We start from the raw sequence: 12,304 nt of genomic DNA on the forward strand, positions 1-12,304 counted from the left end.
ACATATTCGCGTATGATCTGAGTAAATAATTATTCAGAAGCAACAAAAGTTCAATTTATAATGACGCTACCCCGGACAACCGGACAGTTTACAGACAGAGAAGATTACTATAATTAGATCTGTAGGTAAATGGGAATTGTTACAGTGATCTGTTCCAAAATGTTACACAAAGTTTCGTCAGAAGAATGAATGGATGTGAAAAAATCAAATAAATTAGTTTCAATTTGCCTAATTTTAGCTCAGCTTGGGTAATATTTTAGGTAATTAATTTATCAGTCCAGCATTAGGCTTATTTTATTGATCTTTCCCGTAAGCGACCACCTCCTGTAAGCGACCACTTTGTCGTGCACTGAGGGTGGTCGCTTACGAGAGAGTTGGCTGTATAACCTTTACTCTGACATGAAATTATGCATAGAGCATCGGGAGGAAAATATTAAGTGATTTGTCCAATGAAGAACAATTTGTAAATCAGGTTTTAGCAATTTGTCCAAAACACAGAGGAAGAACTTGAAAGAACTGGCCAATTTTTTCAAGTCGTAATCCATTTCCATCCAAGCGATCCGCGGCAAAAGATAAATACTAGCTTATGTCTACCTGTAGTGTAATATGTAACAAAACTGAACCATTATGTTAGCATTTCTATCGATATAAATATGTATTTTTGCTATTCAAAGGCACACTAAATTTCAGTGACGAACGGCTAAGGGTCGAAACGTCAAATCTATAAACTCGCTGCGCTGTCAAATTACCTTGTCAACTCTGTTGATAAAAACAAGCATTCGTTAGTAATTTGAAGGACGCGAAAGTGTTCGTTTTGTTTGATTTGACTTGGATAATTTGCAGCATTCATAACATATGACTTACTAATTTTGACAGTGAACTAAAGCAACTTTCAATTTTCGTCTTGAGAATTGATTATCTCTCATCAAAAGGTGCACCCAATTAGACAAAACTGTGTGCGTTGGTATAGTTTTAACACAGTGATAGCAATTGAACTCTACAGTAGTTGCAAATTGTTAAATAATAGGAGGTCTGAACATAGAATAAATCTCAAGATCTTCCTTTTCAATTATTTCAATTTTTAATTGCGTTCGTTACATATCAAGCGAAAAGTTGCCAGTTGCTAGGAGACATCATTGCACCGATTGTAAAGGGCCAAAGAAAAAAGCAAAAAGAAGTAAGCTCGGCCACAGCATTTATTCAGCTATTTTTTAAACTTTAGAACAAGATAGCTTCCACCTACACAATAGATGCGAATCCGGGAAATGGCAAATAGAAAGAAAGAGAGAAAACAAGAAATAAGATTATACTGACCTGCGTAATAAATATCCCATCGTATTGATTGTAATATCGACTATTCAGGGCATTTTGAAATTATATTAAAGTTGACTGTCTCCACTGCTTCTTAATCTTTGTTCTTTTCGCTTTATTCTCATTTATTTTTGTTTGTTGTATTTAAGCTGTAACTGACAGTGTAATACCGATTTTTCCAACCTCCGCGGGAAACTGAATTAAATTCGAGAAATCGGGAGTTCCAAAAATTGGGGGTAAAAATCTGACTGAAGCAAATCCAAGGGGAATAACTTTTGGTTCGAAGAATCCGGTAGACTGCAAGCAGTCCCGTTGTTGTTAGTCGAGAGGGTGAGCTCACAGCGCTGCGAGGCTGGAGCGAGGAGAAATAAACGTAGCCTGCGTAGCAGTCGTTTCCGTTTCCTTCAAGCCAAGCGGGGCAAGCGCGCGAGGGCATTGGGCGAAAAGGAGCAAAAAAGTAGGAGCGGGGGAGTCCCGCTTGGCTTTAAGGAAACAGAAACGACTGCTACGCAGGCTAAAATAAACGGGCCTCCGCTCGTTCGCTCCAGTTTTTTCGCGCTCGGCTATTTCGCGCGACCTCTCAACTATCCAGAAAGGGACTGCTTGCAGTCTAAGAATCGGGAGTTTCGGAAAATAGAGGGTCCGAATAATCGAGATTCCACTGCATGTAACTCGAGGATGAAGTTACAACGCTGCATTTCAATATACCTAACTCAAAAGCTGCTCACATCCCCTTGCATACTGACCATACAGTTTTTTTGACAGCTTGAATAAAATTGCGCCGTCCCCACCAACAATTTGTTTTGTATTTCCAGCCAGTGCTATTAATAATTCGTTTGGTAGTGTTAGTTCTCTGAGAACCTAAATTATTTTGAAATGTCTTTGAGCGGAAGGAGAACGGCGCACGGGGTGTGAGGATAAGACACGTCAACGTTCTCTTGGGCGTACCTCAACGTTGGCATGCCAACCAGCCTGTAGGGTGAAATCCCGAAATAAAAAAAGCTGGGATTCCGGAGGGATACTGTTTCAGAATGTTAGACAATTTCGACCCTCTGTGCCTTGTTTTCTGTGGCAACATAAAAAAGACTTATTGCAAGCTTATTTAGACACGATCAGTGGTTAAAGCGTAAAACTTGTGGGGTCGTGCGTAAATAACAGGGAAAAATAATAAAGGACCAAAGGGTATTGACAAGACAGCTGAGCTTACCTGTTACATGGGTCCGTAATATTGCCGCGTGTCTCTTTAACTATGAAGATAATGAAAAATCCATGGAGAAAGTTTTCTATCCACTTCTCAAACTCATCAATAATTCATCAAGAGAAAACAAAGAAAATCACTACTGGGACCGTGGTTTGGATATGTGTTCCTAATTACCATAAAGTTTGCCAACTTTTCATCAAATATCCAAACACCTCGAAGTCGTTTAAAAAATACTCGGCTGCGCCTCATTTTTTTCAACCTACTTCTCAGTGTTTGGATATGGAGATATTGGTGTTAGCCTCTGGAAAGTCTTAAAAACAAATTTGTTTATCTTATTGCTTTAGGTGCCACCACATTCCTTTTTTACTGTGTCCGTAATGGTAAATCCAAGGAGATCTTTTTCTCTCCACTTCCAGGCCACCTTTGACAGCGCGATCGATTAAATTCCAGTCCTCGCCTCCCCACGTCTTCTTGTTGCTGAATGCCTTGGAAAATCCTCCGAAGTTTTTCCAGTCCTGTTTGTACATTGCTATCGTTCCATAGCTGGTATGATACCAGGAACCTCTGGGTATAGCGCTGGTTCCTTTGCAGCTGAGGAAAACGATTTCGGGGGCGTACACCATTTTTCCTTTTAAACAGTGCTGGAATCAATCAATCAATCAATCAATCAATCAATCAATCAATCAATCAATCAATCAGTCAGTCAGTCAGTCAGTCAGTCAGACAGTCGTCAATCAATCAATCAATCAATCAATCAATTACACAGTCAGTCAGGCAATTAGTCAATCAATCAATCAATCAATCAATCAATCAATCAATCAATCAATCAATCAGTCAATCAGTCAATCAGTCAATCAGTCAATCAATCAATCAATCAATCAATCAATCAATCAATCAATCAATCAACCAACAAACCAACCAACCAACAGGTTCATCGCTCGTTAAATCAATTTAACTTTTGAACTTTCTTGTTAACAAAATGAACTTTCTTGTTAACAAAATAAAGGTAAAATTGCACGTTTTGCATGCCAGACACGAGGCCATTATCAACTTTCCCCCCGTATTTTGTTATAATTTTGCATTTTCTCACTACAAGGTATACGTTACTTTTCAAAATCCTTTATAATAAACAACAAAATACAACACGAACAACTTATCATTTCATACCTCTGATACGTGAAAACTGTACATTGACTTCTGTTAAAATATCCTTTACAAAATTTGTGTAAGCCCGATCAGTTGAGCAGATAACTTCTGACACGAGCCTAACAATATTACCAGTAGCTGGAAAGAACTATCCTTAGCAAATCAGACAAAAGTCCTTCGCAGTGGGGTGGGGAGTGTCCATCCCTGTACACCGAAAGGTTAATCTTGGTGACAGCAGGGCTTAACGCCCGTTTAAACGGTCTCAACATTTGACCAACATTCGTTAAAAAAAAGTTGTAACGATGTTCGGCAAATGTTGGATGAACGAAGTGTTCAAACGGTTCCAACGCAATTCAACATTTTCAAGAACAAAGGAAATGTGAAATCGATGTTGAATAAAAGTTTAAACCAATTTAAACTTGATGCAACGTGGTTACAACAAGCTTTCAACAGTTTTTTTTTTTATATTTTCAACAATGTTGAACGACCTGTTCAAACGCCTTCGACCTTTAGCTCAACAAAGTGTTGAACGCATGTTGAAGCAAATGTTGAAACTTTTTAAACGGGCCTTTAAACCACAAGCTAGGCAACTCCTTGGCTTCTTTGCAGCGGATAACAACAATCTTCTTACCTTACGTACGTCATTTATTAGCTGACTTCCAATGTCAAGATGCAGATCTACGGTGACGACAATGGCGTTGGGGTCCTTTACTGATTCTATAGCTTCACTGAGAGAAACAACACGAGAGTATATTCCAGGCTTTCTGATATAATGGTAATTCTTGAGATTGCTTCTTTGAAAAGCCTGCTCTAAATCTATATCAGGGCTATCGAAGTCATAAATAACCAGGTGTAGATGTGTGTCGGCTGTTTCTTGCACGATCGTCTCCACGTTTTTAATGAAATGGTGAACCCATCGACCTAGGTTTTTGGCCGTGAGGATCAGATAGACATCCGCCGTCCTGTTCCACTGCAGGCCTTTGGGATAACACAGTGGAACTTTCTTACCAATTGGTTGAAATACATATTCCGCCAAGATGTATCTCTTGCCATCAGTGCGATCTTTAACAATAAGTTCAAGAAAGTATCTTTCTCCTTTCTGGGGATCTTCTTTCTTCTCGATGTGTTTAATGGAATGAAGTTTATATTTCCTGTAACGAAATGGGGCGTTAGATAAGAACAGACATTTTCCAAGGAAAATCACATTGGGATTCAAGATCATAAATCATTTAAATGAGAAATAAAAACAGTAACAAACGAAAAAAGATACCTGAAGTTATTGTAGCTTTGGAGTTTCAAAAATATGTAAATGAAAGTTTAATTTGTTGGCTTATTGTAAAGACCTGAGGTTTCAATTTCAACTTACCCTGGATACGTTTTCTCAATGGCGCCCATATACCTGTCAACGACTGACCAAGAATCTTGTTCTTGTAAAGGATAAGCAATCAAAAAGTGTGCTGCAGCTTCATCATTCCTGATGACTCCGTCAATATCCGAAAACGGAAAGCTGTACATTTTATGTACATTTTTAACTACTCCATCATATCGCTTGAAACCGAGTGAACTTGCAGGATCAAGAATATAACTTGGTCGATATTCACAGAAATCTAACGCTTTGCTCACAGCCGTACTCTCTAAGTACGATAGCCTCTCAGGCGTCATGTACTTGTTCCTATCACCTGGGCTGTCCAACTGAGCGCAAGCCAACACGTTCGGTAAGTCGTCATCGAAAGTTTTAGTCTTAGCTTTCGCGTTGTCGTTTGTGTACAATGTTAAAAACGCTTTACTAATTATTTCGAAGGTGGTTTTCTCAGGTGTCCTCCAAGCAATCTGGATTGATGGAACACTTCTTTTCAAGATGCTTCTTACACAGATTGCTTCAAAGTAATAGGTGTGTTCTGCTACTAAGTAAATGCTACTTGAGAAGTGAGTTTTCTTTCTTCCAGACATCAGGTTTGGAGTCGACTCCGATGGCTTGGTGCAAGCGACTTTCTTAGCGTCTTTCCAGTGACGGTTTTTACTGAGCCATAGTTCAGCAAGGCCTTGGGAAGTAACAGAGAATACATATTCGCCAGTCATGTTTGGCGTAAGGTAACCAAAAACGCGGACCCCAACTTCAGAGCGAGACGAGGCGATGTTAAGATTTTCCACAAATGTTCTTCGGTCCGGAGCCTTGGGAAATATCGGATAATTGCAGAGCTGTTCGAGGCTCATCCTACAATGTTTTTCCCACGTATGCAGATTCAAGCCGTCAAACTTTTGATCTCCTAACTGAACCATCCTGTTGATTTGAATTCTTTTTACCAGCGACGTATCCTTTTTCCACCGTTTTCGAACCCAGACCAACTTGAAAAAGCCGAACTGAAGTAGAGCGATTACATATATGACGACAGAGAATACGACCAGTAAAGTAAACAGACCAAAAATTTTGTGTGGCCTGGGAATAAGTAACCTCATCTTTTCGAGGGTAAAACCGAAATCACTGAAAATGCCTTTCTGTGAATCTCATTGATTCAATTAGCAAGCTTTGACTGGGTTCGGTTGGCTCCGTATTTCTTCATTTATTTAAGCGAGTCATCTCCATTACAAAGAGTATCTCATAGCAACTGGAAATCTTTTCCTATGGCATTTAGCCTTTTGTGTTGAAGGACACCTCTGAATGGAAGAAAGGAAAGGCCTTTTGTCGCGCCAACTGACTGTTGAGAGCGCCTGTCCGTAAAATCAAACACATCGCAGCAATTGTGGAAAATTCGACTTCTTTCATATTTTAATATTTCACAGGTTAGGATGTAACTAAAATCATTGTGTAGTTTATTTCGGTGAAATATCCTTTTACTTCAAAGAAAAATGCAAATAAGGAAAATCCGGTTAAAATCGTCATTTGAGGCGCTAATAAAATTATTACACGGGTTTGAGAGCCTCACGTTCAAAAACAAATAATTCTACTACCTTTAAAACACTCAAATACTTTTTTTAATCTCTAAATATCGGTTGGAATGATTTTGGGAAATATTACGTTGTTCTGCGTATACAAAATAATTTAGTTTCGAGGGCATACAATTCACTGTAGTAAAAGTTCTTCGTGAATAAAATTAATTTTCACCATGTGAAAACCTTCAAATCCTTTAAGCTTCTGATGGTAGAATCCTAGAAGGATGGTCTATAGATTCCTGTAAAAATTTCTTTGGTCAAATAATTAAGAACGACGGGAGAGCTTTTTAAAGTCCTTAAAAAATGCACAAATTTGACCCTCCATGGTAAACTTTGAAGTTGCGGGTCAGATATAAATTTTAGTCCGGGCAGATGTCGTAACCTATATTCGGGTTAAAATAAGTACACTTCGAAGTGTTCTAACCTTATAATATGCTGCTAAAGACGGATCCAAAGGCCATTTCAGCACAATTTTGTGGTGGAGGAGGGTGAAAATACGAAAATGCTTAATTACTGAACATGTACACACCCAAAATCTTGACATCTTCCAGAGATCATTCGGCTGATAGACCAATCGATGTTGCAGAAACCTTGCAAGCTTCCTTCCTTTGATTGATAACTTCTTCTTTGACGATTCTTCGAGTGAATTTGCAAATAACCGGTCTAGGACTAGTAGTAGCTTGTCTAGTTGGGACGCGGTGCGCAATGTCGACATCTTCAAACTTCAAAAAGTAACAACAACAAATAAGATACCTTGGCATATAGACCCAATGCAAAAATGGCTGACATTTTAATATTCTTTTGTCTGCATTCAAATTGGCCTCAGAAGCCTCGTTCTTGAGTTCAAAAATCAAAAGAATATTTTACCTTGGACGAGGCTAGTGAGGCTAATTTGAATGAAGACAAAAGAATATTAAAATGTCGGCCATTTTTGCATTGGTTGTATACTTCATGGTAAGGTAAGGATGACTATATGGAGGGTCGGGTGAATATTTGGAAGGTTAGGGTTAGGGTTATGTGGGTGATTATAAGGTAATCTCGTACCCCGATCTCAGTCGTCGGTTCGGGAATGTCGAAATGTGAGATCTGGTAAAGTTCGATATAACGCCATTTCTGGTTGGTTACCAGAATAAGGAATGCCTCATTCTAATCTGCTCTGTGATTGGCTCTTTCCTTCTGTGTTTGGTTTTCGCTCAGTTCGGGGAAGAAACAAAAACACGGAAAAGTTTTCGCTCCGATTAAGATTGTCATGCGACGTTTTAATACATACATGCCCTTTGTGTGGGGAGAGAACAGTGAGAAATTGTTTTTTCGGAAGACAACAGCGACTTTAGCCGAAAAGAGTTTGCAGTAACGTTCAAACGGCCTTGCCAAATTACACAAGTTTCCAACACGATGGATATAAGCTTGCTTACTTTTGGGGATAAAATGGAGGTAGGTCATATATTTTTTTTTTGGTATTTCTTGACAAAAAATGATTTTTTTTAAAATGATTATTTATTTAGTAAACGCAAATTAATTTCCCCAAAATACTTTACCCTGAGTTCCTGAACACGCGCGCCGCATTTGCTAGCATATTTTCAGTTTTTGTCTTCTGCTAAAAGACTATTTTCCTTCTATAAATTGAACTGGACTTTGAGTAAGAGACTTCATAATATAATATTAGTCCTTTCAGACCAGTGTGCTTATTCCTTCAAGATCCATACAACATCTCTCATAGGACTTTGGAGAAATTGATAGAGTGTCCACACAATATTATTATTCATCTGCTGGTGAGATCAATATCCCTCCCACCCCTCAGCTAAGAGAAATGAAAAATGTCCGACTTATGACCGCCAAAATAATAGTAATGAAACCCGTACTACAACAGAGAACACCTTGTCTGAACCGATTAGGGCTCTTTATGTAAGTGTAGTTAGTTTAATTTTATCCCCTCTCTCCCACCTACTGAGTTAAAAAAAATTTGGATCCAAAATATAAAACTAGTCTTCCTCTAAAATAAAAATGGGGACATTGGTTTACATGTCTGCACCACCTAATGTTTTGCAGGTCTATGCTTGTGATAGGCTTTAGAAAAGAAGTAGTTTTAAAAGGAAGACATGCCTCTTTGGATTTGACATCACTTATAGTTTTTCAGAATCTTTTTGCCATTGTTCTTTTCTTCAAGATAGGGGAATTTCTCCATTATTTTATCATTAGTATGGAGTCCTTGAAGTACTAAACACACTTCATTTACTACTTCCATTGTTAATCCTTAGCACATTCTCTGATACAAATAGTTATCACTGGCCTCAGTTTCTCCTTTATTTCTTGTTAACTCTGCCTTAATTTCTTCCACCTGATTTCTAGGGAGAAGCAAGTTCCTAAAGTTCCTATCAGTGATGTGAATATCTTCAAGGGCTAAAACAGCTGGACACAGCTCAACACATAATTAAGAGCAATGACAGTCATTTCGGACAACAGATATCACAACAGCTGCATTTCTCACACAAAAGCCAAAACCAAAGTGGTTATAAGCAAAAATTTTCCCCTGCACAGATTTCTGGGATATTTACACTAATCTGTCATGATGGGTTGCATTTCTTCAATATTTGCACCAATATGATTGTTGTTAAAGTAAAGTTTTGATGTAGCAGGCTTCCCATCTCTTCCACTTTCTTGGAAAAAACTTTCCATGGTTTGCGGAAGACCAAAATGAATAAATTATTATCCTTCCAACACAATGAGAATCAAACCCCATTCCCAAAGATTGTGCCAAATAATATTCATTGTCAGTCTGTAGAGAATGAGACTGAGCCAAAAGTGCATTTTGAGGAATTTGGGGAGTAAGGTAGAACTGTTGATCCCCAAGCTTTCCACCCAAAAAGGCACCCCCAAATCCACACAGTACTAATGATGAGTAAATAATAGGCTGACAGGCTTAATTTTTGACATTGGTGGTGATAAGTTCATCTGCTATGGGCGAAAATATGTAATCAAACTGGTTAACATTACTTTGTGTTAAGATAGGAGGGCCTTTGTAGTACTCCATAAATCTTTCATATTCAAACTTTGTATGATTGTAGTTTGGTTGTTTTTCTGTTGCTGTTGTTGTCATGACAACAATCTTCGCTGTAGGCAATACTGAGGAAAGTGTTCCTCGTTTGCTGTACTCTGAAGTTGTGCCCCAGGAACAAAGATGCAATTAATTAAGAAAAAACTGTAGTCATTCACTGGGATGTTGTTATTCTTTCCATTAGAATAAGACAATATAATTACCAGAAAATGGATAATGAGAAGGCTGAATAAAAAGGGATTCTCAAGTAACTAAGCCCTTTTTGACGCATGGGGTGGTGGAAGGACGAAGCATAAAAGAAGCTGCGATAATCACTAACAATATGGCTCTGTATTTATTAGCTTTTAACCTTTAAGCCTCAGTGTCAACATACAGTTTCTCCTTACTGGTCTCTACATGTCCATTTTTCATAGTAGCATTATAGGGAGGTTGTTGAAATATCAAGAAATTTCACCACTGGTGATCTCATGACCTCTCCTTGATTGTGTATTGATAAATATTAGGAGAAATTTTGATACTGATCACTACTGGGGCTTAAAGGTTCAAGGTTCACTGTTCTGATATTTTTTGTGTACTTGTGTGAAAAGTCCTTGAACATAATTTATTGTTGCTGGTCTTAATATTAAGAAAAGTTAGGACCTGACATGGGTGCAAATATCAATACAAGAAAATTTTTTTTGCTCAAGGAATTGGCATCAACAAGGAATTTTCATCCAAGACAGACACTGTTTTCAAAGTTTCTTTTCCCCACCACTTCTCTGCAGTGGGTTTGTGTCTGACAGTTTGATTAAATGTTGTTTCCTGGCTATGGAAGGCCATGGTTAAGGAATACTTAGGAATTCATGGTTACTGAAGATCAGCTTACTGTGAAAGCTGTTGTTTTGCTGCAGAGATGGGTGACAGTTCATTAGAACACACAGACATGCACAGGAAAACAAATAGTGGAAATATTTTTTTTATTTGTTTTCTATTTATCTGCCATTTGCTACTTTTATGAGCCCAAAAGACCTTCACACCTTCCTATTATTATTGTTATTATTATTTTTTTTGCTGAAATCAAGGATCCCATCAGAGGTGAGTGTCCAAGCACCAAGATAGCTGCTTTGGACATAAAGAACCTTGTATTATTCTTAGTGTATCATCCTCTATGCATGTACAAATAATGCAATGCTCAGTACAACAATGATTATTTAAGCAGCTCATTGTGCCTTGCAAATCAAATGCAGATAATGACCTTTGTTCTTCATATCAAGAGTCAAATATTATTGGACTTGTGTATTATGTGGTTCTAATTTTCGAGTCTGTGGACTCCTATGTGTAAAATTATAACCTTTATTAACTTGTCATCAAAGAAGCAGTCGAGGGGGCATGTCCCCTAAACTTAACATAAATTTCAGGTGAAAACTTTTCAAGTGTTATGTGATAAAGGTGAATCAAGAACCACTGAAATGGAAAGCTCATCACTACCAAATAAAACTCTAATGGGAAACTCATAGGGACTTGCTCTGTTTGCTCACATGTTGCAAGTAACCAAACATTCTTCAGATCCCAAATCCAGATGTGGTACCTCCATTTCCCAAAAGAAATTCAAACTTCCATTTTTGAGAAAAAAAAAAAACCCTTCAAAACAGCAAGGGTGTACTCGGTATTTTAATGTTGGACATAATTGGGCGCCTACCATTTACACGGACAGGTCTTTCTGGTTTGCTGGTATATAACCAAGACAGTAGCATGGTGTTAGGGCTAGGATGGTTCATGGTTCATTTATTTCACACTATTTACACAACATTAACATAGAAAGAAAAGTATTACAACAAATGATTACAAGATAAAAATAAATACAGTACAAATTATAAAATGTGTGTGCTGGTCAAAGTAGCAAAGGCTTTCTAGCTGACCACCACCTACTTTTAAGTAAACAAAGAAATGACACTGAGCTTTATTGAGATATTAGAAAATGTAGGAAATGTTTGTAGAGCCTAGAGAGAGAATTACATTTGTGTAAATTAAGGTATGTTCGAGATATACTGAACCGAGCAAGAAATCTAAACAGGACAAGCTTAATAAAAGAAGAACAAAACAATAAATAAATAAAAACAAAAAAAAAGCAAAAAAACAACATACAAACAAACAACAACAACAACAAACAAAAAGAAAGGAAAAGGACAACACATCATCAGCAGCAACAGCAGCGACAACAAAGATCAAAATATAAGCAGACAATTATTATTATTAAAATTATTATTATTATTATTATTTTTAACTCTATTATTATTATTAGATAGTTACATACTATTATATTTGATCATTAAACAGAACATATATTATTTGATTGACAAGAGACTGCAGGTGGGCCTTATAAAGTTTCTTAAACCTGTTAAAAGTTTTTGTTTTTTTCAATGCCATGGGGACAGTTTCCCATATGACAGAAGCAGAGTACTTAAAAGTAAATTTGCCTATGTTAGTTCTAACTTGTGGTCGGTGGAAATTAAGCTTGGCAGAATTTCTGGTGTTATAGGAGTGGAGAGTTGTTGAAGGTAGGAGGAGGCCCTGTTTAGCTGGTTCATATAAAATTATATTATTACAGTGACCTTGAGTTGTGTCCTTTGGCCTGTAAAAGAAACCTGCCGCATTTACACAATCCATTTGGTTTGGAAATT

General features: G+C 37.6%; 1 protein-coding gene and 1 long non-coding RNA gene across 2 annotated transcripts; one reads left to right on the top strand and one right to left on the bottom strand.

Annotated features, from left to right (window-relative positions):
* Positions 1 to 2,327: 2,327 nt before the first annotated feature.
* Positions 2,328 to 6,689, bottom strand: LOC146479771 (N-acetyl-beta-glucosaminyl-glycoprotein 4-beta-N-acetylgalactosaminyltransferase 1-like). The gene is made up of 3 exons (XM_085110624.1): positions 5,025 to 6,689; positions 4,290 to 4,809; positions 2,328 to 3,153 (listed from the first exon to the last, which is right to left on the bottom strand). The coding sequence occupies exons 1-3, from the start codon at positions 6,113 to 6,115 to the stop codon at positions 2,845 to 2,847; spliced, it is 1,920 nt and encodes a 639-aa protein (XP_084966750.1). The 5' UTR covers positions 6,116 to 6,689; the 3' UTR covers positions 2,328 to 2,844.
* Positions 6,690 to 7,633: 944 nt separating this feature from the next.
* Positions 7,634 to 11,137, top strand: LOC146479772 (uncharacterized). Its single transcript, XR_014864899.1, has 2 exons — positions 7,634 to 8,023; positions 8,939 to 11,137. It is a non-coding gene; the product is annotated as an uncharacterized LOC146479772 (long non-coding RNA).
* The last annotated feature ends 1,167 nt before the right edge of the window (positions 11,138 to 12,304 follow it).

The sequence above is a fragment of the Pavona decussata genome, unplaced genomic scaffold (genome assembly GCF_977016875.1).
Source record: "Pavona decussata unplaced genomic scaffold, jaPavDecu1.1 SCAFFOLD_58, whole genome shotgun sequence".
Lineage (NCBI taxonomy): Eukaryota > Metazoa > Cnidaria > Anthozoa > Scleractinia > Agariciidae > Pavona > Pavona decussata.

Coding starts and splice junctions, on each gene's coding strand:
- LOC146479771 (XM_085110624.1), bottom strand. CDS start 6,115: ATGAGGTTACTTATTCCCAGGCCACACAAAATTTTTGGTCTGTTTACT. Junction 4,810..5,024: donor ATTGAGAAAACGTATCCAGG/GTAAGTTGAAAT, acceptor ATTTCGTTACAG/GAAATATAAACTTCATTCCA. Junction 3,154..4,289: donor TAATAAATGACGTACGTAAG/GTAAGAAGATTG, acceptor GATTGATTCCAG/CACTGTTTAAAAGGAAAAAT.